Below are 25,279 nucleotides of genomic sequence, written 5' to 3'. Positions count from 1 at the left end.
TTCCACAGAGAAGCCCAGTCTGTCAGAAACTAAGAACCTGATGAGCTGAAGCAGACACCTTCTAGGAGACAGAGAAATTCTGGGGCTCAGGGGAAGGACAAGGCATGGAGGAAGCTGTGTCCCTGGCTGCTTCAGCAGGAGGACTTGGAAGGAGGGAGCAGGGAAACCCAGGAGGCAGCAGCCTCTCCAGGGCTGGAGGCTGAGGAGGGGCTGTGGCTGCCTCCCTCCTGCCAGGAGCCCTTTGTGATGAGGAGGCCTCAGCTGTGTGATGTGGGCCTCAGCCCTCCTGACAGCCTCAGGCTGTGCTCCCAGGGCTCAGTGGCTTGAGAGGTGTGGGCAAATCAGAAGATGGAGACTGCTCTCTTCCAGCTGACAGGCGATAGTGAGTCATGGATGAGCCCCAGCTCCAATTTCATATCCATGGACATGATCTTCAGTGTCATCTGTGGAGTGTGGCTCTTCCTCCTACTAATCCCCTTCCTGAAGACATACCCCACATCACCACCACCTGGGAGTGGAGAGGACACCCCGAAGGTGAGGAAAGCCTTGGCTGGAACACAATGGGGTGTGTTCAGTCTGCTGTTCCCTGCTGTTACTTCCCATTTGCTAGGCAAGCAGAGAGACAGGTGAGAGGAAACCTCCAGAAAGAACAGCATCTCATCAGCAGGGGCTGGAAAGCAGGGCAGACAGGAGAGTGGCCTTGAGGTGTGTGCATGAAGCTCTCAGACCCCCTGTGTGGTGTGGCAGAGCGCCACTAAGGAAGATGGTGGTTCTGTGGACAACAGCATTCCTGAGATGGTGGGGACCTCTGGGACAGGACAGGCTCTGAGAAAGAAGTCATCTGTCCTCTGCTCGGCCACACGCTTTTGTTTCTGCTGAGCTGGTGTGTGTGTGTGTGGGGGGGTTGATGAAACCAAAGGCCTCAGATCAGGACTCGAGTCACCTCCGGTCTGAGGAAGCAGATCTTACCTGACAGCCAGAGGCGGCAGCAGCAGAGCTCAGCCTTGGGTGGGATCCCGTCTGAGGAACACTGACTGAGGACATCCGTGTGAGTGTGGCATAGACAGCCCTGCTTGTGTTTTCCAAGAGGAAATGCATCTATGCATAGAACAACTGAGTCAAGGATGGAAGAGGGAAAGTCTGGGAAATGTGGATTCCGTGTTAACCTCGAGCACAGAGGGCAGGCAGCTTGTCCACTAGAGAGAGGAAGAAGGGGCCCCGCTCACGTTTGTCCTTCCTCAATCTCAGGTGACGAGGAGGGGACGGAGCAGGACCAGGAAGAAAATTGCTTCTGCAAAAGGTAGGCCTCTGCTTTCCTCTGGAGAGCAGATCCATCTGCCCCACCCCTCAGTGATGGGAGCCATGACAGCCACACCTGTGGGGATACAGGATGCAGAGCACCAACAAGGAAGAGGAGGCTGCTGGGGGAAATGAGAATCAGGGAAATCCCGGGTTCTGGGACAGACTGAAGCTGTGCTTGGCCTGGGGTAGGGGCTGCCCATGGGGTGTGGCTCAAGGCATGTGACCATGCATGGGGGTCCACCTGAACAGGCAGCTGCAATTCCCTCAGGCCCACTCCTCTCTCAGAAGACTGATCCTGTGTCCTCACAGTGTTGGATGAGGATGACAGGGGTTGAGAGAGGAGCAAGGAAAGCGTAAATGAAGAGATATGGTGCCTCCACGCCACGTGCTCATCTTCAGGGTTCCGTATGCTTGAGCTCTGGTGTTTGGGTATTAGAGCTCTAGGACGGGTGGACTTTAAGACAGGTGCCTCACTCTCCTGTGAGATCTCGGTCCTCGTGCTCACCATGCATAACTGTTTCCAGGCTGTAGAGATGGCAGAGAGAATGCGGAAGATACCCAGAATGCATCACAACCTGTGAAAATGTAAGAAATCTCTGTCTTGTAGAATTATTCATACCAGGGTGTGAGGTCAGGCTCAGGGGATCTTTGTGCTGGAGATTCTGCACAGGGTGGGATTGGGGTACAGAATATGGAGGTGGAGGCCGTGGAGGGACCATGGGACACGTACCATATTTACACAGATTGATGGGCCTCTTGATCCTCTGCTTGGGGCTGATGGTTTTGCCTCCTGTCTTCTGCAGCCCCAGCAAGCATACTTTACTGGACTCTACACCACATGCCTTTTGGAACCCTAATGAGAAACCAGATCAGCTTCCCCTCTCTCAGCTGCTGTCTTCTCTCAAGTTCTTGGAGGATCTTATGCAGCAGAAATTTAGCCGGATTTTCGGGGGCATGTCCTCCTCCATGCTCTCTGAGTCAGTGGTGGCTTCTGCCTGGGTCTCCAAGAGGCCTTCATTTGAAGGACCTAAAACTTCATCCTTCTCTAATACATATGGCCCTTTCCCAGCTCTACCCATGGCTCAAGGACCTTCACAGATGTCTCAGGCCCAGCCATTGCCCCACCAACTTGTGACACCAAGCTTGGCAGATGTGACAGAGCCTCAGACACTGGACAACCTCCCAAGATCTACACCAAGCCAAGCACTTTCTTTGTCCAAAGGTAGAGCCCATGTAAAAGCAGGGTCTACCAGTGAGACAAGGATGCAGGTGTCTCTCCGGACTAAAAACCAGCCCTGGCAGCAGGATCTGGAGAGGAAAGACACCATAGGTTCTAATGTCCAAACACGTCAAGAAGACATTAGCCAGCCCTCTCACAACTTCCCCGGGGACACCCTGCTCACTGAAGCTATCAGCTCAGCCTCCGTCCTTTCTGAGCGTCGTCAGGTCCTCCAGCACCATGAGGAGTCACAAAGCAAATGCAGGGGGACTAAGGTGAGAGAACAACCAGGTTCCCCATCCAGGCTCCTCCCAGCCCAGGAGCTGACCCAGATGCAGGGACATTCCCCAGCAAACGGTCCTTTCCAGCCCAAGGACAAGCCTGACCTCTCCCAGTGTGCCCAGCCCTCCATCTTTGATTCCTCCAGGATGCCCTTAAAGAAGGGCCCAGAAAAACATAACATACACACCCCCACCAAGGAGGGCCCCAGTTTTAGAGCCAAAAACTTGACTTGCACTTCAAGCAGCAGCCCTGGGAAGGGCCTGGAACCCAGAAACCCTGCACTGAGGACAGATCAGCGGTCCTATGTGAACACCACCCATGACCTTTCCTTCCTTGACCCTAAAATCCAAAGGAAGCTGGAATCAAACATCACACAGCTTCCTGTGAAACACAGAAGGAGACCATATCTACACACTATCGAGTCAAGAGATCTTACCGCACCAGGGGTTCCAGCCTCATCCCTTACCCAGATCTTGTATCCTTCCTCACCCACCTGTGTTTCTCAGTCAGAGTACTGTCCCAAGGCTGCCGTGATCCTGGAAAACTTGCATCACCAAGATCCAGGAGGAACAAGAGTACACACTTTATCAACTTCCAAGCTGCAGACTCCTGTGTTTGCACACTCACCTTCAGAGGTTCAGGAGATGCAAAGAGTCACTCCACCAGCTGCCAGCCATGGGCCCTCCAAGGCCCATCCAGATGCATGGCAGGGCTACCTGAACACTCGTGCCAATGCTTATTGCCTCCAGGCAAGAACCCAGCATAACAAGACCATCCGAGGGACTGGAAGAGGCAGCCTGCAACCAAGGACCAGCCCAAGAATTAGCAGGTCTGAACCAGGGAAGAGGTTTGAGAATGTGGCCTCAAGACATCCCTGTTGGAGTGGGACAATGGTTGACCCTGAAGTAAGGACTCCATCTTCAGAACAGAGGAACAGAATAGTGGCGGTTAAAAAAGAGACACCTTCTCCATGGAAAGTGACCCCTGGGTACAGCAAGATTCCCAATGGCCAAAACATCAATATCAATCTCAGAGACATAGAATCTGTAAAGGCCAACAGAAATCCAGGACAATTCCAAGCATATCCACAGCACTCAAGAGGCCCAGCTCTAAAATCACAGATGCTTAGTGACGTTGACTTCAAATCAAACAAACAGCAACAGTCATGTCATGCTGGGCTCCTTCCAGACCGTCAAAGTGCTGTGTGTCCCACCACAGACCGTCAAAGTGCTGTGTGTCCCACCACAGTCAGCCTGCCTTTACAGAACTCTCTGTCCCACTTCCAGGGTAGATCCAAACATCCCAGGACTTCCCAGGGCCTAGGTGATGTGTACATGAGGAGAGGTCATAGCCAGGAGAGCCAGGAGCTCACGGTCCCCAAGGATAAGATTCCAGCAATATTTCCTCCTAGTGAAGAGAGGAAGGATTTTATGAGGTCCAGAACCAAAAGTCAGGGAGAAAAGCTTGGGAGAATGGAGCTTTCCCAAGCCTGGGGTCTCAACAGCTCCACCCAACTCAAGGATATAGTCGTCACTGAGAGTCAGCCCTCCCTTGATGTACCTGCAAATGAACAGGCTTCTGTAGAAATCTTTCTGAATAAAATAGTAAGGAATATCCTACAGTATCTCAACTCCAGCACCAAAGACAAGGAGCAGGGGGATTCTCTCAAGAATGGAAGCCCCCCACCCTCTACTCTACAGACTCAGGAGGCAGTCACTAAAGAGAAGCTCATCTACAACATGGCGACCGAAGCACAATCTCTCACGGATGCTGTGGCACAGATCCTGGCACACAGGCTGGGCCTGAATGTAGAGGACCCACCAAAGGCCCACTGGTGCAAAGTGGAGCCACTGGCATCCCAGATAGGTGGCTCTCACCACTCTTCCGAGGGTCTCTACGACGCAAAGAAGAACCGACCAGAAAGGAGAATAAGCTCTGATCCCCACTACAGTCCCAAAGGGCACAACCACCCGTCCACAGGCAGGGGAATTGGAGACGAACAGCAGTTGAGTGTCGATGTCCAGACAGCCTGTGATCAACATCGGAACAGAGTGAAGAGAGGAATGGGCTTCGACCAAGTCCCCACCCGCAAGCGGAGCAGCCACCCATTCCTGTACAGGAGAACTGGAGACAAGCAGCAGTCGGGCTCAGCTACCAGAACAGCCTGTGACCCAGATCAAATTAAAGTGAAGAGTGGGATGGGCTACTGTCCACACAGCAGCCCCAAGGAGCACAAGCACCCATTCTTACACAGAGAAACAGGAAACAAACAACAGGCAGGCATTGAACAGAAAGCCTGTGACCTGCATCAAAGTACAAAGAAAGGAACGCACTACGGCCACCTCAACAGCCTCAAGGAGCACAAGCATCCGGTCAGGTACAGGGTAACTGATGACAAGCAGCAGTCGGGGATTACTGCCCTGGGCGCCTGTGACTAAAGATCGACCTTACCAGCACAAGCCAAGGAGCAGGTGCCTCGGGACACCTTTGCCTTTGCCCACTAGTAAATCTTCCAAAAGCCATCTCATCACCCAGCCCTTGTTTGCCCGTGCCTTCACGGTAATAAAGGTTGTTTTGTTTTCCTGCAAAGAAAACCTTCTTCCTCCTGAAGCTCATCCTCTGCTGCTAATGGCTCCTTCCCAGATAGGAGCCACTTCCTAGTTCATGCTACCGCCTTTCAGGGTGGTGCTGTCTGTCTTGCAGTGATGGATGGGGACAGTCAGCATTCCTTCTGCCTCAGTGAGTCTGTGGGAGGGAGGGCAGGTGGGGAAGGCATGGTCACCATGAGGTGTCATCCTCACCTGGTGTTATCACTCTGCAGTTATCATTCCATCACTGCAGAGACAACAGAAGTCTCGGGGTTTCCAGGATGACCCAGCCCTTGAGTACCCGTCCAGGTCTGTGGGTGTTGTCTTTTCCTTACTTTGCTCCACTTGACGTTTGTGTCACTGTGCAGGTGTTCTACAAAGACACCAGGGAGCCAAGAACTTTCACATGTCACAGTTTCAGCCCCCAGTTCAGAGGTGGAACAATCTCGACCTGTATTTCCAGGACAGGCGTAGAGAACACCTACCCCAGGAGCCCCTACTCACCTTGATGCAGGCTGAGGAGAGGCTGAGCTCCGAGAGCCTCTTACCTCAGCCTGGGTGACAGGGCAGCAACACTGTCCACAGTCTACCTTCTTCTCTGACTAGAGCAGGGGACAGATTAGAACTTGCAGTGTGTGACACCAGGTGTCATATGGGCTTACCCAGTAACACAGGAAGTGCCTGCAGAGAGGCCACAAACATCTCACTGAGTTCACTCAATCCCTTCCCTGGAAACCTGTATGAATCCCACCTACGCCATCACCTGAGCCAGATCCAGAACCCTGAGACCCTCAATCATCATGGCCCCCAAATAGGGTTCTCTACTTGGGCTAAAGCTCCAGAATGTTCATCCTAGGTAATATGATTAGATTATCTTTCCATCTTTCACAAAATTAAACAATGCTGTTCACCTCTAATGAAAGAATATATCCTGATTTTGTGCAGTTTTAAGTGACATCTAGTCAAATGTTTAAATGGCCTGTTTTTCTGCTGGAGACAATCCCTTCCTATGCTAATCCTCTTTACTACTGGGCTGACATCTGAATATGTGTTCCCTGTGATATTGCACCGATACTACAGAGAATTTCTAAGGAAAATTTTAGATTAATTATTGGTGTTATATTTCCTTGTGAATAATATCCAAATTCACAATCACTAAAAAGAATGAAAGTTAAATGGCATCATAAATCAACTGGACCTAACAGAACATTCCACCAGGCATTAAAGAATACATATTCTTCTCAGCAGCCCATGGGACTTTCTCCAAAACAGACCAAATATTCAGACACACAGCAAGTCTCAAACCATATAGGTAACTGAAATAACATCCTGCATTCTATCAGACCTCCATGCATTAAAGAAAATACAGAAAGCACACAAATTCATAGATACTAAACAACACACTATTAAGATAAAATTGTATGAGAACAAATCAATCTTTTTTAATTCTGAGAATTGAATGAAAATATGACATCCAAATCTGTGGAAGCACAATGAATGACAGGCAGTCATAAGAGGAATCTTTATAGCACTATGTGCCTACATCAGAGTCTGAAAAATCTCAGATAATTCAATGATGTACCTGAAGGCCCTAGAAAAACAAGAATAAGCAACAGCCAAAAAATTAGAAGGGAAGAGATCATTAAAATTGGGGAGACAGCCAGGCGCTGGTGGCGCACGCCTTTAATCCCAGCACTCGGAAGGCAGAGGCAGAGAGATCTCTGTGAGTTCAAGGCCAGCCTGGTCTACAGAGCGAGCCCCAGACCAACCTCCAAAACAATACAGAGAAACCCTGTCTTGAAAAAAATTGGGGATACAATTAAATAGAAAGTTAAAAGCCACAAAATATCAACAAACCAAAAACTTAGTGCTTTGAAAGGATTAATATGAACAAGTCTTTACCCAAACCAACTGAAAGAATAAAGGAAAAACATCCAAATTAACAAACATAGAGATGATAGGGGATGTCCTTCTGTATATATGTTTCTCTTATTGGTTGACAATAAAACACTGTTTGGCCAATAGAGGCAGAAGGATAGGCTGCCACGGACCACCCCAGCTGGGCATGAGGGTCCCTGGGATGAAGGTTCTCCAAGACTAGCTGAGTAAGGATTTGGTGGAGACAGACAGAAACAAACATAGAGGCAGCTTGAATCTGAGTGTGTTTTGCAGTTCTCAAGCAAGGCTTTTTATAATGAAAACAAAAATCATCAAGGGTTGTGTTCAGTGAAGCAATGCCCAAATGCCATCATTGTTACTAGGCACAAACACACAACTTATCCAACAATAGATGAGAAAATCATTCAGGGCTAATCACAGCTAACCACCTATTTCTAAGATCTGGTTAATAAGTTTTTATTGTCAGTTATTGTTTGATATCTGTTATTGTTTAATATCTAGTTTTTGTGAGTCTTTGAAACATTTGGCTTTTTTGACTTTTTCCTACTAAAAAGCTTTCTTTAACAAACATTAAAACCACTCATGATCACACATGTGCAGCCATATGAAATTTTATTGTTGGGAAAGTTTTTATCAATACTATTACTATTTACTTACGTGAATGGTTCAAAAAGCATTGGTTTTCCTGGAGAAGAGGTCATGGGCAGTGACCACGTCTCAGGGGACAGGTTCTCATTCATATCTTTTGTTTAAAATGTCAGCATAGGCTTGGGAACATTTCATTAATGTGAGAAAAGAATAGAAGAATAGACACTGCCATGAGAACTATGGCTCAATATTTTTCTCCTGCTGAGAAGTTCTCCTGGAAACAGTCTCCTTCTTTTGAAGTTATCGCCTCAGTCTGTGGAACTTGTCACATGGACTCTACTGGATTTGGTGTGGCAATAGGCAGGACTAGGAGATGAGGAGAATTCTGGGAAACATAGGCAGAGAGGGGCTCAGAGAGATGCCATGTAGCCGACAAAGGAGTAACAGGTCCGAGCATTCTCCTGTAGGCCAAAACCATGTGGAAACACATAATTTATAGAAATTGGTTAATAATTAAGACAGAGCTAGCCAATAAGAAGCCCAAGTGATTGGCCAACAGTTTTATAATTAATATAGTGTCCGTGTGTTTATTTGGGACTGAGAAGGGCAGCGGAACTTGGTGGGACAAGAAACTCCACAACAAATGGGTTAATAATGAAGACAGAGCTATCCAATAAGAAGCCCTAGCCATCAGCCAACAATTTTATAACTAATATAATGTCCATGTTTTTGTTTGGGGGCTGAGAAAGATGGTGGTACTCAGTGGGACAAGAAACTCTAGCAACATAGAGATGAAAGGGAAGGCATTAGAACAGAAACTTGGAAACCTCAAAGAATCACAAGAACATAATTTAAAAATAAATATTCCACCAAAGAGGAAAATCTAAAAGAAATTGATAAATGTCTAGCTATATAGAACCTACCAAAATTAAATAAAATGAGATTCATAATTTAAATAGATTCATAACACCCAGTAAGATAGAAGTGTATGATGTGTGTGGGTAAGAGTGTACAAACATGGAGGTCAGAGGGCCACTTTAGGGAGTCAGTTCTTTCCTTCTGTCTGTTATGGGATCTGGAGATTGAACTCAGTTCATCAGAAAACAGTTTTACCTGCAGAGCCATCTTGCTGGACCTCTTTTTTCTTTCTTTTAAATGTCTATTACATTAATCTTTGTCTGTCTGCCTCTCTCTCTCTCTCTCTCTCTCTCTCTCTCTCTCTCTCTCTCTGTGTGTGTGTATATATATATACATATATATATGTATGTATGTGTGTGTGTGTACATGTGTGTAACACATAATTGAAAATCAACTAAAAAAAATCCCAGGACCAAGCTGACTCAGAAATCCCCCAGACCCTCAAAGTATTCCACAAAATAAAAGGGAAGAAATCCTCCAACTTATTTTACAAAATTAGTATTTCCCTGATAAAAAAACAACAAGAAGAAAGAAATAAAGAAAGAATAGAAAATTATAGGCTAGTGAACATCAACACAAAAATTCCCAATAAAATACAAGTCAAATTCAAGAACACATCAAAAAAGTCATCATGATCAAGCTAGCTTCATTCCCAGAGATAAGGGGATAGTTCAATAGACACAAATTGTTAAATGTAGTCCACTATATAAGTAGATTCAGAAACCACATGATTTATATACAAGTAACATTATACAGACATATATGTGTGTATACACACACATTTATATAGGCAACAACAAAGAAAAAAGCCATAAATTTTAAATAGAGCAAGGCAGGGAGTGGGGATTGCATGGGAAGGTTTGGAGAGATGAAGTTATGTCATTATACCATAACCTTAAAAATAAAATACTACTTTCAAATAACTTTTTTAAAAAAAATCTCTTGTGTGATGCTTTGAGAGACATTTAACATGGGAGTCAGAAGTGCCTACAAGGGATAATTCTTCTTCAGCCTCTGTCCCTAGTTCCTATCCTGGAAGACAACCATCCTAGACTCAAAATGGCATAAGATAGGAGGTCGAAAGGAAGAAGGTATATGTGGACACCTGGAAGGCGTGCTGAGATGCAATACTCTTCTCGGGTCAACAATGCTTCAGAACACAGAAGGAAACGTGGACTGGGGAAATGCAATGAGCTGAGCTACCCAGAGCTAACGGTGTCCTGAGACAACAGAGATGAGAACATTTCTTTTAAACAGCCTCCTGCCCCCATGAAAATAAAGCTCCTCAAACAGAAAACCAAGCCTTTTATACCACATGAATGCTTAGAGGTCCTGTCTAGCTCCTGAGACCTCAGGCTCCATGGAGACATGCTGGTTCTCAAACAATGGCACAGATGGCCTGTGGATACACAGCAGTTGCCACCCAACGCAAAGAGGGAAGCTGGCAGTGGGGACACGGGTCCTGCAAGCTTTACATTTCTACTCTCCATTCAGCCTCTCTGAGTGAACAGAATTTAACCTCAACCTCAGAATCCTGAGTTCTGTAGAGGGATGGAGATCTAGATAAAGTCCCCTTTTGGTGGCTGTGATAGAGCCAGTGCCTGGGGGAATAAAATTCCCACCTGGCTATGACCAGTGCTGCTGTAGCTGGTAGCTGTGGAGTTGCAACTGCTGATTAGGGCAGTTGCTTAAGGGGCAGATACTGAATTTAATGAAAAACAACACAACCTCACCCCTCAAACATGCATACCCCATACACACCCAGAAACACACCAGCATTAGCCAACCCTAATGCAATTTTATTGTGCCTAATGATCTCATTTGTTGACTACGTTCAACAAATTTATACATTGCATTTTCAGCCTTTGTCCTAAAGCACATGTAACAAGTCACACACATTCGGTTCCCTCACACCTCATGAAACCAGCAAGTACTCCATCATATTTCCATGAGAGTGATCACACCAAAATTCTCATGCCACCCAAAATCAAAATGCGTTAATTCCTTACATTCTTAAACACACAAACTCCTAACTTCCTATTAACACACACTCATATGCTCTCTCTCTCTCTCTCTCTCTCTCTCTCTCTCTCTCTCTCTCTCTCTCTCTCTCTCTCTCTCTCTCTCTCTCTCTCTCTCTCTCTCTCTCTCTCTCTCTCTCACACACACACACACACAATGCTAGGTGTTAGGTGTGTTTGGACATCGCACCCAAACTACCCCATGTACACTGCTAAGTGTCAAGCCCTCCTGGATATCACCCACAGCTACCAACCTGCTACAAAGTTGGTTATTAGGTCCTGCTGGACATCTCTTCAGCCTTGTGGTCCAGCACACAATACGAAGCATTCTAATGGATACTGCTCTGCCTCATGACCACATATATACTGCTAGATATCAGGCCCTGTTTGACTGCTCTAGTCCCTGCCACATAAACTGCTAGTTATCAGACTGCTCTGAATCAGCCCCTGCTGCTGCACCTCATAAAGTTATACAGCCTTCCCCAGCCGACATCCCATCAATACTGCTAGGTATCAGCTAATTCTGGACTCTGTCCCCAGCCCTATATAAAGTGCTAAATATCAGGTTCTTCTGGACTCACATATTTGTTTCTACTGCCATCCAAATACACTGCTACTTCTCAACCATTCTGCACACCCCTTTGCCATGGCCAACAAGTGTGTATGGACGGCAGAATAGTGGGATATTCAGTAGAGCCTGAAACCCTGTGTCGTATGCATGACTGCTATTTGTGGAAGGGGTGGCCACAAGGGCCTGATACCTAGATATTTCTATGTAGCAGTAATGTATGTCCACCAGGACCAGATAAATAGCACTGTATATTGGGGCAGTAGTGTGTGTCTAGCATGTATGTGGGGCCTACACACAGCACATACGTGTCACTGCAGCAGGGGTAGGGGGAGCATGTCCAGCATGACCTAATAAGCAGAGTGTATATGGGGCAGTGGCCCAAGGGCAGGATGCCCAGCAGTGCATGTCGGGAGACAATGGCGAATAACACATAGCAATGCATGTAGGGAGGCCATCAAATGGTAGTGTCTAGAAGGATCTGAGATCTAGCAACATATGCCAGCTGGTAGTGTGGGATGGGAGTAGGGGACAGGGGCGGGATCCAGCAGGTCCAGTTACTCATCATTGTATCCAGGGTGTCCATCAGTGTATGCAGAGTGTTGGTGGGTGGGGGCTTGTCCACCAGGGGTTGATATCTAGTTGTGCATGTTGGGCGTGGAATAGGGGGTATCTCTTGTAATGTCTAATTCATAGCCGTGTGTATGAGTCAGGCAAGGAAGGGGCAAGAAATAGCAGACCTAATCCCTTACATTGTATGTGGTATGAGCCATGATTCAGATCTATCAGGGTCCCATACCTCATGGTGTTTATAAGGTGTCAATGTGGTTTCCAGCCCAGTTTCATACCTAGTGATGTTTGAAGGGCAGTGGTGGAAGTCGGGCAGTGTTCAGTAGAATCTGATACCTACCTTGTATGTGCGTGGGTGTCCACCCAGGCCTGCTGCCTACAAGTTTAGATGGGAGGCATGCAAGGGGGTGCCCAGTATGGCCAGAAAAGTAGCAGTGTTTTAGTGTGGTACCAAGGAGTGAACATGCCCAGCTAATGAGAGGAGTCCAGTAGGATCTGATACTTAGCAGTATATACTGTGATTGCGAGGCTTTGTAGGGGGCATGGAAAACTGTGCTCACAGATGAGCACCAGGAGAAGTGTAATACTAAAGACACAGAATTGTTCCCTCAAAGGAAAGAATGCATAGCCTGTTATCTGCCCAGAAGGCTGGGAGCAGTCATGGTCAATAGCCTGGTCTTTGTGCTATCGATTTGACTGGAGACCACACTAGACCCTCCCCCAGGCTCTTAGAGCAAACTTGTTTTACTCAGTCAATCAATAGAACCCATCTTTTTGGGAGGTGTCACATGTACTTTACAAAGCCTTTCAATGTAATCACATCTGATCTTTATTTAGCTTACTTTTTATCTTATTGTGCACATAAGATTGAGTAAATTATCACCAGGAAAGTTTTCACCAAATTGTACTTAAATATGCCTAAAATAAACTACTTGGGGTCAGACTACTGAAGTTTGAGCCAACACCAGCTAGTTGTGTTAATCTGAACTACCTTCTTGCCTCCCATGGTGTCCTGCAAGCTCTGAAACCAAGTTGTGTATTTGGGGCAGGGGAAAGAGCATCGAGCGTTGATACCTGGCAGAATATGGGTGGTTTCAGCAGTGAATTGGGAGATATCTAGCAAGGCCTGATACCTAGTTGTATAAGTGGAGTGAGGGGCCACCAGGACATGATATCAAGAAGTTTCTTGAGGTGAGTAGCAGGAGTATGTCCAGTAGGGCCTGATATGCAGAAGTTTGCATATGGTGGTGACAGGCCAATGTCAAGTATAAACTGACAAATATGTAATTTGGGTTGTGGTGAGGAAGGGGTGTTGAGTATGTCCTGATGCCCAGCACTTTATGAGAGACAGAGGGAGGTATTGAATTGAACCTAATATCTAGTATCATGTGGTCTGTGCAGCAGCAATGTGGGCAGGTAATGGGCGAGAATGATGAATCATGGTCTCCTACCTAGAGGTTCATGGGGCGATGAGAGATGGTGGGCTCAGCAGGATCTAATACCTCTCATTGTCTGTGGGGTGTTGTGTATGTGGGTGCAATCCCACCAAAGCATGCTATTAACGGTGTATGTGAGGTGGCAGTGGAAGGCCCTGACGGGTGGCCGTGTACCAAAGATGGTGGGTGATATCAGGGTCTGACACCTAGCGGTGTATGCATGCTGAGGAAGGGGCTCTTTCCAGTAGGAGACGGCATTTAGCAGTGTGCAGGAGGAAGAGAAGGGGGAAGGCAGCAGAGGGGACGGACCGTCCAGCAGGGCCTGATACCGAGTGGGCAGAGCTGGGTGAGAGTGTGTGCTGCAGAGCGTCCTACCAATGCTCCATATACACTTCGGGGGACTAGGCCCTGCTGGACAGCCCTGCCCCTGCTGGAAATCCATATGTACTGCTAGGGATCAACTCCTGCTGGACCACTGCTCCCCTCCCCCAAATATTGTGGGGTGTCAGGTATCAGGTCCTGCTAGGCAGCCTCTTTCAGGCCTATATTGTAGCAGGTTGGTAGCTGTGGGTGATACCCAAGAGGGCCTGACACTTAGCAGTGTACATGGGGTAGTTTGGGTGCAATGTCCAAACACACCTAATACCTAGCACTGCGTGTGTGTGTGTGTGTGTGTGTGAGTGTGATGTTGGGGTGTCCCCTGAGGCATAATGCCAAGCAACGAACTTTGGAAAGTCAAGGTGTGATTCTTGGTTGTCAGTGTGACTACATTTGGAATGACCTAAAACCTACTTGAGCCTGATAATGGGCAGTGCATGTTGGTGGGCAGTGAGGGTAGGAGACTGTCCAGCAGGACCTGATACCAAGCACTGTATGTGGTGCAGTGGCCATGAGGTATTGTTCAGCAAGGCCTGATAACTAGAAGTCTTCTGGACAGAAAGCCATGGTAAGCTGGAAGATGCCTGAAAACTAGCATTGCACGTGGATGTCTGAAGAGGGGAGTGGATATCATATACAAATTTCCAGATGTTTAGATACCTGCTGGATAGCCAAGCCCATTGCACCTGCAGACACGATGTAGCGTATTAGATCTAGCTGGATACCTGCCTCTGTCCCACATTATGTGATAGGTATAAGGCCATACTAGATACATATACACCACAATTTCTAAGGGCCAACAGGCTACCCTGCCACTGACAGGCCCTCAGCATATACTGCCCCCCCAACTGCTAATTGTCAGCCCCTGGCAATATCCTTTCCCACATCACCATTGCTCATACCCACTGCTATGTATTTGCCCCACTGGGCACACCCCTGGAGTGTCACATACACCACTGTGTGTCAGGTCCTACTGGAGCTCTCAGTATCACCCTGCATGTTGGGCAAGGTATCAGGCTTTGCCAGGCACGCCCCATACCTCATTTCCACCCCAAATATACTGCTGTACTTCAAGCCATGCTCAACACACTCCCCTGCCACTCCTTTCCCAATGTGTAGGTGTCATATACAGCTAGATATGCCCACTATGCCCCATATAGACTGCTAGGTATCAAGTTCTGATGGACACTCCTGACCTCCATCTCCCATTAAGTACTTTATGAGATCTTACTAATCTCCCCAACCCTACTACCACCCAAAGTACACTGCGATTTATCAGGCCCTGCTGGACACCACTCTGAAGCTGGCACACACACCTTCTAGATATTGGTTCTTTCTACCCTACTTGCACCCACACACACAAACACATTTGGGTACCAGACCTTGGCTGATACCATCCACCCTGCCTTGCTAGGGATCACAAGACCCACCACTCCTGCCTTGCCCCATATATGCTGCTAGAAATGGTGGATGCCCTTTCCCGGCCCTGCGACTGGCACCACACATACACCGCGAGGTGTCGTCTTGCTGACACTCCACCCCACGTGCCCCAGCGTACACTGCTGCATAGAAGCAGGCTGTTTGGCATGGTCTAAAACGTAATTGCATTTAGGGGGCAATGAGGTGGAGGGAGTGCATGTGCACTGGGGGGCACGGCAGGAATGGTCAACATGACCTGATACATAGAAACATGGAGGATGATGTCCTGAGATAGAGGAGAGAGTGATGGGGCTTGGGGAGGGTGTCTAGCTGGGCATGACACCTAGCCGACATTTGGGGAGGGGTGGCAGAGGAGGAAATGTCAAGAAAACCCTTTAATTGGCAGTGCTGTTGGGCAGCATCAGCAGAGGAAGACGTGGCCCCCAGGTCCCGAGTCCTAATGTTTGTTGAGCAGTGGGCGTGGAGGGGCAGAAGGATTCTGATGCCTTCTAGAATATGCGGGGTTGTTGTGGGGGGTGAGAGGAGACAGATCTCAGGCAAAACATGTTATCAAGCAGTGTATGTGGGATAGGAAGTGTCTATGTCCCCAGCAGCAGGGAGTGGGATGTCCTGCAGGCCCTGGTGCCTAGCAGTGTTCCGAGGGCAGCGACAGGTGTGTTCACATCAGCAGTGTATGTGGAGAGGGATGGCATGGGCAGCTCTAGGCTTTGTTTTCCAAGAACAGTTCCTCCTATGACTTTTATAGCTTCCAAGTGGAATTTTTAGTCATTTAGATGGGTCTGTTGCTGGACTCTGTGGTCAGCTCCACGTATCTGGTCTCCATTATGTCCCTTGAGCACTTTCTGTATCCCTGAGGCTTTTCCTGAGTGCTGGAACCAGAAGTCTGGGGTCTTGAGGATTGCTCCCGTCTTCTGCCATCTCTTCCACGCTTAAGCCTAGTTGCTTGCTACATTTGGTGTGTTGAGCATCATCTGCCACTCTGCTGAGTCTTTAGATGAAGTTCAAAGGATCTGTCACCTTACCAACTGTGCTGCTGAAGGGCAGGAGCGTCTGAGAGTCTCTGCCTTCAGATTTCCCTCAGCCATGCCGCAGTGTTCCGATGCCAATTTATTTCAATCAGGTTGGATTTCTACTTCAGAACTACAGTGTTAGGGTCTGTTGTAGACTGGATCTATGTGATATCAATGAGAGATGGTCCACCTGGATGACTCCAAGTTCCCACCTTCACATTAGCCATGATCTGAGACGTGGGGGGCGGTCCATGGTCACTGCCCTCCTCAGGAGACCCAGCCCAGCGGCCAGGCACAGATGTGTGCTCACTTCTCAAGGCTCTGCTGAGACTCTCCATCTGCTCAGGCAGGTTTTCTCGAGCATCTGCGAGGACAGAGAGGCACGGGTGACCTCCTTGCACTGTATAGGTATACAGAGGGTCAAAGCAGGGCCACTGAGAAGCCTCCCTAAGGGGACCCACATGCAGATCCCAGATCTGGGAGGAGACTCTGGTCTTTAGTTGGATGTTGGGAGAAAAACCACATCATCACCCAGAACACCATATCAGCCCGAAGTTGTGGATATCCTGAGCTGCTTCAGAGCCTCGGGAAGTGACATGCTGGTCTCCCCCAGTTAAAGAAGAGATGGGAGGAGCTCTACACCATCATTAGCAGCAGTGCAGAACACAGGGCCTTCAGTCAGGAAACTCCTGGCTATGTACTACAAGAAGTGGCCAAGAACCTATGAGAGGAAGGGAGGTCTCGACAAAGGAGAAGCTGGCAGAAAGCCCCTCGTTCTCCAGGGCAGTGTCTATGGCCTCATCAGAGAATAGCAAACTTGTTTCATGTGGCATTTGGGGCAAAAGGAGAAAATACAAGGCCTGATTTGGTCTCCTCTGTGACTTTGTTCAGTAGGCACCAGCGAGTCTGTCTCGGAGCCCTCTGTCTGCAGGACTATCTGAAGTGAGCTTGGCCTGCCTGGACCGGCTGCTGGCAGCAGCTCTATGAACAGATGACTAGAAACGGCTCCAGACCCACGGCGCCCACTTAGGCACTCCACCCTCTCACTGTTCACCGCGTTTACACTTGTTCAGCTGGGTGGCTGAAGACACTCTGGAAATAAGTTTCCACAACAGAACCCACGGACAGAAGCTGCAGAATGGAGAGAGGAGAAAGGATGGTCCCTGGCGGGTGCCACACTGGGCATTGTGGCTGGGGCCAGAAGGCATGGCTGCCTGAACATCCTTTCTCCTGAAGTGCAAGCTGCTGAGCATCCCTGAGACTTGTAAGGTGGACATATTGAGCTACTTTAGGGTGACATGACTGCCCCTTGTCCCTCCCCTCAGAGGTGTGAGAAATGTGCAAACTGAGTGCGGGTGCTGGGCTTGAGGGCTCATTTCCCACCTGACTACCTCTTGTGGGTAGCAAAGGCAACAACACTGTCCTGAGCAGCAGGGACAGACACAACCATGCCACAGAAAAGGCCACCAAGCCCCCTGGGCAGCATCTTTTCTGCATTCCGGAGACCCAGCCTCTTCTCAGGGACCACTAGCAGGCACTAGAGCCCATCGTTCACTTGGACTGTGCTTCCTGGGAGCCTGATGCATGGCTGGGAGCCAGAGCACATGATTACCCCTTTCCCAGGCCCTGGCGTCACAACTGTGCAGTAGGACCAAAGTCCTGGCTCAGGAGTTACCTGCTGACCTAGGCCTGTGCTGTCCCATAGCAAGCTGTGGGCCTGTTTCCTGTGTTAGGCAGGAGGCTCGCCTGTGTTCATAGTTCTGGAATCCAAATTAGTTAGAGCTGGTGGCTGGCAGCAGGATGGCAGTCACACCCACACAGGTACAAGTAGGGGATGCCTACCCCTGTCAACACAAGCTGCTTCTCCACAGTGGTCTGGGAACGGTATCAGAGAGGAAATATGCTAGTTGCTACCCGCCCCAATGGCATCAGGTTCCCTCCAAAGTCACACCACTGCCTTCTCTTAGTCACCTGTGCTGCTTTCTGTAAGGCAGGGTCAATGACAGCTGTCCCGGGGATTGAGGTAGGCTGGCCTCGGGTTTCCATGCTCTGTATTCAGGTCAGTGTCAAGGTAAGAGAAGGCCCTAGAAATTTGTTTTCTCCCACAAGCCAGTGCTTAGTGGACTCAACGACATTCTTAGCAATGAACTGCCCACACATTTGCCCCCCTCTTCCAGCCTCCTGTGAGCAGGTGCTCTCATTACAGGGAGAAGCTCTCCAATGGGAAGGTGTTCAGAACGCTACAGACAACTCACACAAAGACACACAAGCTGACAATGCTGGCTGAAAGTCCCAGCCCAGTGACGACCAAGGTTTCTGTCTAGGCCTAACTCAAAGGGAGACGCTGGATACAGCTTAGTTCAGTAACGACCAAAAATGCCATGTGAGACCACTGTGCCCCAGGCCTGGCAAGAGTCACTCACCTTTCTGAAGGGGAACACTGTCTCAGCAGTCCAGCCAAAATGATGCACAGTCTTCTCCAGTTGACTGGCACTGTCCTGACAGACAAAAGACAGACTTAGCTCCCATTAAAAGTCCTCGCACGAAGGGTCCTTTTCCTTTCTAATTTGCTGGACCAGCATGCTTTGGAACTAGTCTCCTGGCCTGGGAGGAAATCAGGAACATAAGGCACGCAGCAAAACCAACAGCAGTCAGAGGAAGTTAAAGAGGGAGGGATGCAGCTGTCCTTGGGGACACAGCTGTCCTGGGGACACAGCCCAGATCAGACTTCCCAATCGTTCATCTGTTCTGAGTCCCAGGATACAGGAACCACATGTCCCTATAGCCACCCACCGTCCTGCCTCCCATATTCACTCTATCAAGGCCATCACCCACCTGGGATCATAGGTTCTAATAGTAATAGTCTCTTGGATGAGAGAACTCTTCCCCATGTGAAAAACCATTTCCCCGGAAACCAAAATGGAAAGACACATGTGCAAGCAGGAAGTCGTGTGTCCCAGCAAATAGTTGTACCTTCCCCCCAAGATTGGGCAGAATGGGGCTTCTTGCCCCTGCCAAGCTTTGGGCATCATCTTGGCTCACACTCCTGCTCGGAGCAGGACACTGAGGATGTCTAGCCCCAGGCCTTATTCCTCGTCACTGAGATTTCCTGTGGAGAAACTACAATGGCTTACTTACTTTCTCCTGTGCCTGACAGAGGCCTCCGTGATGGGCATGCAGACACACTGCCATCTGACTTTCCTACACGGTTCATGTTGCATTAGGCCAATTCCCATCCCACGCCTCAGAGTACACAGAGGCTCAACACTTGAAAGCAAAAAGACACACAAAAAGGACTATTTTAGTGATTTTGAAATACAAGGCAGAGGCCTGTCTGGACTACAGAGTGAGGTCCAGGACAGCCAGGACTGTTACAAAGAGAAACCATGTCTCAAAACAACAAAGAAAAAAGACAAATACAAAACAAAAAACAGCAAAACAAAACACAAAGACTTCTCTTTAATAATGGCTACCTTAAAAGATTTGGGGGATGGAGAGATGGCTAGGCAGTTAAGAGCATCGGTTGCCCTTCCAGAGGACCCAGGTTCAATCCCCAGCACCCATATGGCAGCTCACAGCTGTCTGTAACTCTAGTTTCAGGGAATCTGAACCCTTACACAGACAAACATGCAGGCAAAATACCAATGCGCATAAAATAAAAATAATATGAAAGAAAGAAGGGAAGGAAGGAAGGAAATATTTGGTCCTTGATTGTTGTTCTGTGGTGATGCATTGTTTATAATATAACAAATACAGTTTGCCTGGAGATCAGAATGCAAAGCTGGCTACATTAGTTAGTCATAGACAATGGGCAGTGGCGGCACACACCTTGAATCCCAAACTCAGGAGACAGAGGCAGATGGATCTCTGTGAGTACAAGACCACCCTGGGGAACAGAGCTTACGCCTTTAATCCCAGCACTGGAGAGGAGAGGTATTCAGTGAAGAAGCGAAGGGTCTCATGTGAGATTCAGTTTCCAGTCACAGGGAAGACAGGATCTCCATTTCAGCCTTGGCAGAGGTGAGAGCTCTCTGGCAGCTGCCGCTTTGCTTCTCCGATCTTCAGCTTGAACCCCAGGGTCTGTGTCTGGGTTTTTCTTACCCGTGCTTCCTTGCTCACCCTGTGTGCCACAGCTATCCCCCGACAACACTTGCCCGCTTTAGCCAGCCCCGTCCTGCTGCTCCCGTGGCCTCGAGCCTCATCTTCTGCTGTGTGTCTGTAGCTAAGCTTTTACAGGCTATACAGGATTGTTTCTTCTGAACTCACAGATATGGTGAACTGCATACCCCATACATGGGATGGTTATCACGTGTCCATTGAAAATGACATTAGCAATGCATAAACAATGAAATGCGTCAGTCCCCCTTCGCCACCCCACATACCTGATTTTGTGCGACGCCATTGCCTTCCCCCTCCACTGGAGTCACTTCCTTCTGGAAGACCCGACTTGTCTGCTGGGCTGGCAGGCAGCAGCATAGTCTTTGCACACAACTCCCCATTCTCCTCTTAAACCTCCCCCAGCCTTGCTGTAGGCTGTGAGGAGAAGCTGTGTTTGTTCCCCGGGGTTGGACACCTGAGAATTTTTCTTCAGAAGATGCTTCCTCATGGCATCTGCTCCTCTTATTTTCACATGTGCCACTGGTGGTCACACCCTGGGATGCCTCTCTGGAGTTCTTTTCGGATGGTATATTCTGGATGCAAAAGCTGTTCTCAGTGGTGACTACGATCTGGGGTGCCTTATAGGACGGATATTTTTCAGAAGAAATACCCTCTGAGGATGTGATACCCTTGGAGGTCATGCTGGTCTCCCAACGGCTGCTGCTCACAAGCTGAGCAGCCACAGGAGCAAGCTGGGCATCTGTGTCGGGAGGAAGAGCTCTCTTCCGTTGGCAACACGGGACGCCAGGCATGCTGCAACTTCTGCATCCCTTCTTCCTGGCAAGCTTGGCACTGTCACTCAAGTGGCATTTTGCTGGAAAGGTAAAAATGTGAAGAGCAGGCTCACTCCTTGTCCTCTTTAAGGGGGGACGGGAGGTGGGAGGGCTTACAAGTGTCATGGCAACATTATGACACACAGGCTTCATCTGATGGCTACTGTTGTCCCTCCAGGGTGACTGATGTTTTAAAATTAGGTAAGTTGCCATGATACTGTTGAATTTTTTTTCACGTAAAGAGTCTCTAATGTCCTTGGCATTGTAACCCATAGTCCACATAGTCACCACAATACTGGGAGTTGGGTTGCTGGGTCGCGTCTCCAAGGAAGATTCGGGTTTGGAAAGTTCTTCACAGCCCTTGAGCCACTGATGCTGCATAATGTCACATATTTTGGGCCTCTGCTCAGGGTCCACAGTGAACAACTGCACAATGAGGTTTACAATGTTGTGGGAGAGCACCGGTGGGATGGAGTACTCGGGATGCAGCATCTTCTCCTTCATCTGTGAATAGGTCTCTGCCTCAAATGGGAAGCGCCCTGTCACCATTGTGTATAAAACCACTCCCATGCTCCAGATGTCATTTGCTTGTGGGTCATATTCTACATCAGTGAAAATCTCTGGAGCACAATATTCAAGGGTGCCACAGAATCCCTTGAACCTCTGCCCAGAGGTGACTCTGATGGCTAAGCCGAAGTCACACAGTTTGACATTTCCTTTGCTGTCCAGCAGGATGTTGTCTGGTTTGATGTCTCTGTGTGCAATACTATTCTCGTGGCAGTAGTTAACTGCACACGCCATCTGTGTGAAGATGCAGTGGGTCTCTTCTTCCTGCAGACAGCCCACCTCCTCAATATGGCTCAGCAGATCTCCCCCGGCAGCATGTTCCATCACCATATAGGTGTGTTCTCTGGTTTCAATGATGTGGAACAGTTTGATAATATTTGGGTGGTCCAGTGACTTAATGATGTCTATCTCGGTCATGATAACAGAGTCGCTCTTCTCACTCCTTCCCAGGATCTTGACAGCAACCCAAACCCCTGTGTGGAGGTGGCAGGCCAGCTTCACCTCAGAAAGCTACCTTTGCCAAGGGTCCTGAGGATCATGTAATGATCTGTGAGGGTTGCCTCCCCAGGAGAGCTGACCTCCTGCTCCAGCTGCAGCATTACCTCCTTCCTCCCTTCTCTTGCCTGCATGTGGAGGATTTCAGTCACGAACACCAACTGGTAAAAGCAGAGCTTTAAAAATTAAAAACAGGCCTATGAGAAAATTTATAACTATAAATTCCTATTATCACAAAATCAGAGATGTCTCAAACAACCTCATAATGCACTTCAAGGTCATAGAATACAGAAGAAACTAACCCCCCCAAACAGTAGGTGACAATAAATGATAAAGATCAGAGCTATAATTAATGATATGGAAACCAAAAGAGTAACAAAAAGGGTCAAAGAAACAAAGAGTCGGTTATTTGAAATGATAAACAAAACTGACAAAACCATTAGCCCAACTAACCAAGAGAGGGAAGACACAAATTATAAAAGTAGATGCTAAAGAAGGCCTCAGCAATCTGTGGGACCTTGGAGAGGAGGGCAGTATTTATCCCTGGCATACAGATGGACTCTGGGAACTCATTCCACTTGGAGGGATGCTCTCTCAGCCTGGACACAAGGGGGAGGACCTAGGCCCTGCCCTGGATGATATGACAGACTCTGAAAATCCCTCATGGAAGCCCTTACCCTCCCTGGGGAGTAGAGGGGGGATGGGGTGGGGTGGGGGGCTGAGAAGATTGGGGGGCTGGGGTGGGGGTTGAGAGGACTGGGGAGCTGAGGGAGGGAGAGGAAACTGAGAGTAACATGTGTAAAAAGTTAAATAAAAAAAGAAGATAAGATTATGGCAGATACAACTAAAATCTACAGCAGCAATTCTCAAACTTCCTAATGATGCCACCCTTTAATACAGTTCCTCATGTCATGATGACCCCCAAACATAAAATTATTTCATTGCTACTTTGTAGCTATAATTTTGCTACTGTTCTGAATCTAATGCAAATATCTGTGTTTTCCAATGGTCTTAGGTGATTGCTGTGAACAGGTCATTTGACCTACAAAGGAGCGTAGATTGAGAACCACTGATCTAAAGAATCATTAGGAAAGAGTTCGTAAACCTATACTTCATTAAACTATAAAACTAGAAGAAACTGAAACATTTCTAAACACATGTAACCTTCCAAAAATGAACAAGAAAGACATATAAAATACCTAAATAGATAAATAACAAACAATGTAGTTGAAAATTAAAGCAGAAATTACAACAACAAAAAGTCCATATTCATGGATGAATTCTATTAGGTATTTAAAAAGGGTCCACTGTTCCTCAAAGTATTAAATAAAATAGAAAGGCAGGGACATTTCCCAACACATTCCACAAAATCAGTATTACCAGTGTGCAAAAACTAGATAAAGACACAATAAACAGAAAAAAATATGTCAATTTCCTTAAACATAGATGTGAAATTCTTAATGATAGTATTTAGTATTCACACCAAATTCAACAACACACTAAAAGCTTCCATCCAAGAATGAAAGGATGGTTCCACATACACAAACTGATAAACACATTACACAACCCAAGTCAAAAACCATATACTCAGTCATAAGGACGAAGTGTCATTCTCAGGAAAGTATATGAGACTAGAGATGACTGTGTTACATGAGACAAGCCAGTCCCACAAAGACAAACACATATGGTTTTCTCTCACACGCAGAGTCTGGAGATTTGGAGGAGCCTGAACATAAAAGAGGCATCACTGGGGACGTGGAAGAGGACAGTGGCCCGGTTGCGTGAAATGGTCCACAAAGTACTACACTGGAGTCTGAGTTCCCGGAACCACTACGCAGCGTCTACAGGGGGCAGCGCAGGGGTTTGGGTGGCTCAAAATGACAGTAGGGCAAGGGCCGATGTCATAACACCTAATCCAAAGTGGGTTACACGAGCAGACAACACGGCGTGAGGGAAAAACAGTCTCATGGCAGACGGCAGCAGACAAGACAGTACCTAGGTGTTGGATGAGTAAACCTGATTTCGTGGCTCAGTGCACATGCACCTGGGAGCTACTAGTGTCTCAGAAGTGAAAGCTCTGCCTTCAAATCACCAGACTGGCACCAACCGCCTCAGTAACCCTCGCCCACTTCCAACTGTGCGGCCTAACCGAGGGTCTGATTGGTCACATGCCTACAACTTAGCCAATCGGACTTCCCAGGTAGGATGGGCTCTCCTCATAGGCCAAGTTGAAGTCACGTGACCTGTACTGAGAAGGCGTTAGCTCAGTGCCTTGATTCTGGGGAATGTACTCATGCCATCTTCCTCACCCCACCGCCTTCTGGCTACAGGAGAGTTCATGACATCCCTTCTTACCTTAAGAAAAAGCCTGTGTTTCTGAAGGTCGGAGTTGGGTTTGCCTCCAGCTCCTGGCTCTCTTCCTTGAAGGAAGTGGCGGTCAATAAACTCTCACTACTGGATGGGTCTTTGCTAGTTACTGGATTCAGGGACCAACAGGACTGAAGATACTCATGGTCTTCAAGGAGCTGATGGTCTATAAGGAAAAGTGAGTTCCCTTAAGGAGCCCAAGTGTGTACTGTCCTTTTCCCGAGAGCCCCTTACTCCCCCTTAATGCCTGCACCCAATCTATGTTAAAACCATTTCCTGGTGAATTCCAAATTTATATCATAAAAGTCAATCAAGGCTTATACTTCATTTTGGCAACCAATATCCTAACAATGAAAATACTTTTTTCTCCATTGTGAGTCTTTTCCACTCTTTGCATCGAGTATGTGATTAGTCACTTTAATCCTGAAATTTGTGTCCCTCAGATTTGGAAATGTTCCCTAAATTACTCCATGGTATTTCCTGTTCATTTTGAAAGTACCATTAATTGAACAAGTCCTTAATTACCTGTTTCACATTCCAGATTTCCTCAATATTAGTTCAGCCCTTCAATTTTGGTTTTATTCTTTTATCCTGTTTTTTTTTTCTAATGTTATTTCACAGTGTGGTGGTTTGGATAGGAATGGCCCCATAGGCTCATAGATTTGAATGCTTGGTCACTGGGGAAAGGCACTATTAGAAG

At 47.8% G+C, this 25,279-nt stretch overlaps 2 protein-coding genes and 1 long non-coding RNA gene across 4 annotated transcripts in view; 2 read left to right on the top strand and 1 right to left on the bottom strand.

Annotated features, from left to right (window-relative positions):
* Nucleotides 1-299: 299 nt before the first annotated feature.
* On the top strand, nucleotides 300-5,392 carry LOC121143772 (spermatogenesis-associated protein 31-like). Its single transcript, XM_040756216.1, has 4 exons — nucleotides 300-534; nucleotides 1,249-1,300; nucleotides 1,827-1,887; nucleotides 2,106-5,392. The coding sequence occupies exons 1-4, from the start codon at nucleotides 349-351 to the stop codon at nucleotides 5,239-5,241; spliced, it is 3,435 nt and encodes a 1,144-aa protein (XP_040612150.1). The 5' UTR covers nucleotides 300-348; the 3' UTR covers nucleotides 5,242-5,392.
* A 7,407-nt stretch (nucleotides 5,393-12,799) lies between these two features.
* Nucleotides 12,800-22,091, bottom strand: LOC101833470 (sperm motility kinase X-like). Its single transcript, XM_040755958.1, has 4 exons — nucleotides 20,602-22,091; nucleotides 19,358-19,486; nucleotides 18,643-18,717; nucleotides 12,800-16,583 (listed from the first exon to the last, which is right to left on the bottom strand). Exons 1-2 carry the CDS (start codon nucleotides 22,045-22,047, stop codon nucleotides 19,481-19,483), a joined length of 1,452 nt encoding a protein of 483 aa, XP_040611892.1. The 5' UTR covers nucleotides 22,048-22,091; the 3' UTR covers nucleotides 12,800-16,583; nucleotides 18,643-18,717; nucleotides 19,358-19,480.
* Nucleotides 22,092-24,497: 2,406 nt separating this feature from the next.
* LOC121143650 overlaps nucleotides 24,498-25,279 on the top strand; it is a 39,154-nt gene continuing 38,372 nt past the window's right edge. For both annotated transcript variants that reach the window (XR_005880930.1, XR_005880929.1), the window contains exon 1: nucleotides 24,498-24,757. This is a non-coding gene — a long non-coding RNA (uncharacterized LOC121143650). The remainder of the gene's footprint in view (nucleotides 24,758-25,279) is intronic.

This window comes from Mesocricetus auratus, unplaced genomic scaffold, assembly GCF_017639785.1.
Source record: "Mesocricetus auratus isolate SY011 unplaced genomic scaffold, BCM_Maur_2.0 Super-Scaffold_100013, whole genome shotgun sequence".
Taxonomy (NCBI): domain Eukaryota; kingdom Metazoa; phylum Chordata; class Mammalia; order Rodentia; family Cricetidae; genus Mesocricetus; species Mesocricetus auratus.
The sequence above is the reverse complement of the archived record's forward strand: the minus strand, read 5'-3'. Positions and strand labels throughout refer to the sequence as shown.

Bases quoted from the DNA above. Each gene is read 5' to 3' on its own strand.
- LOC121143772 (XM_040756216.1), top strand. From the start codon at position 349: ATGGAGACTGCTCTCTTCCAGCTGACAGGCGATAGTGAGTCATGGATG. The intron at 1,301-1,826 runs GTAGGCCTCTGC...AACTGTTTCCAG, and splicing joins GAAAATTGCTTCTGCAAAAG to GCTGTAGAGATGGCAGAGAG. The intron at 1,888-2,105 runs GTAAGAAATCTC...TGTCTTCTGCAG, and splicing joins GCATCACAACCTGTGAAAAT to CCCCAGCAAGCATACTTTAC.
- LOC101833470 (XM_040755958.1), bottom strand. From the start codon at position 22,047: ATGGTGATGGAACATGCTGCCGGGGGAGATCTGCTGAGCCATATTGAG.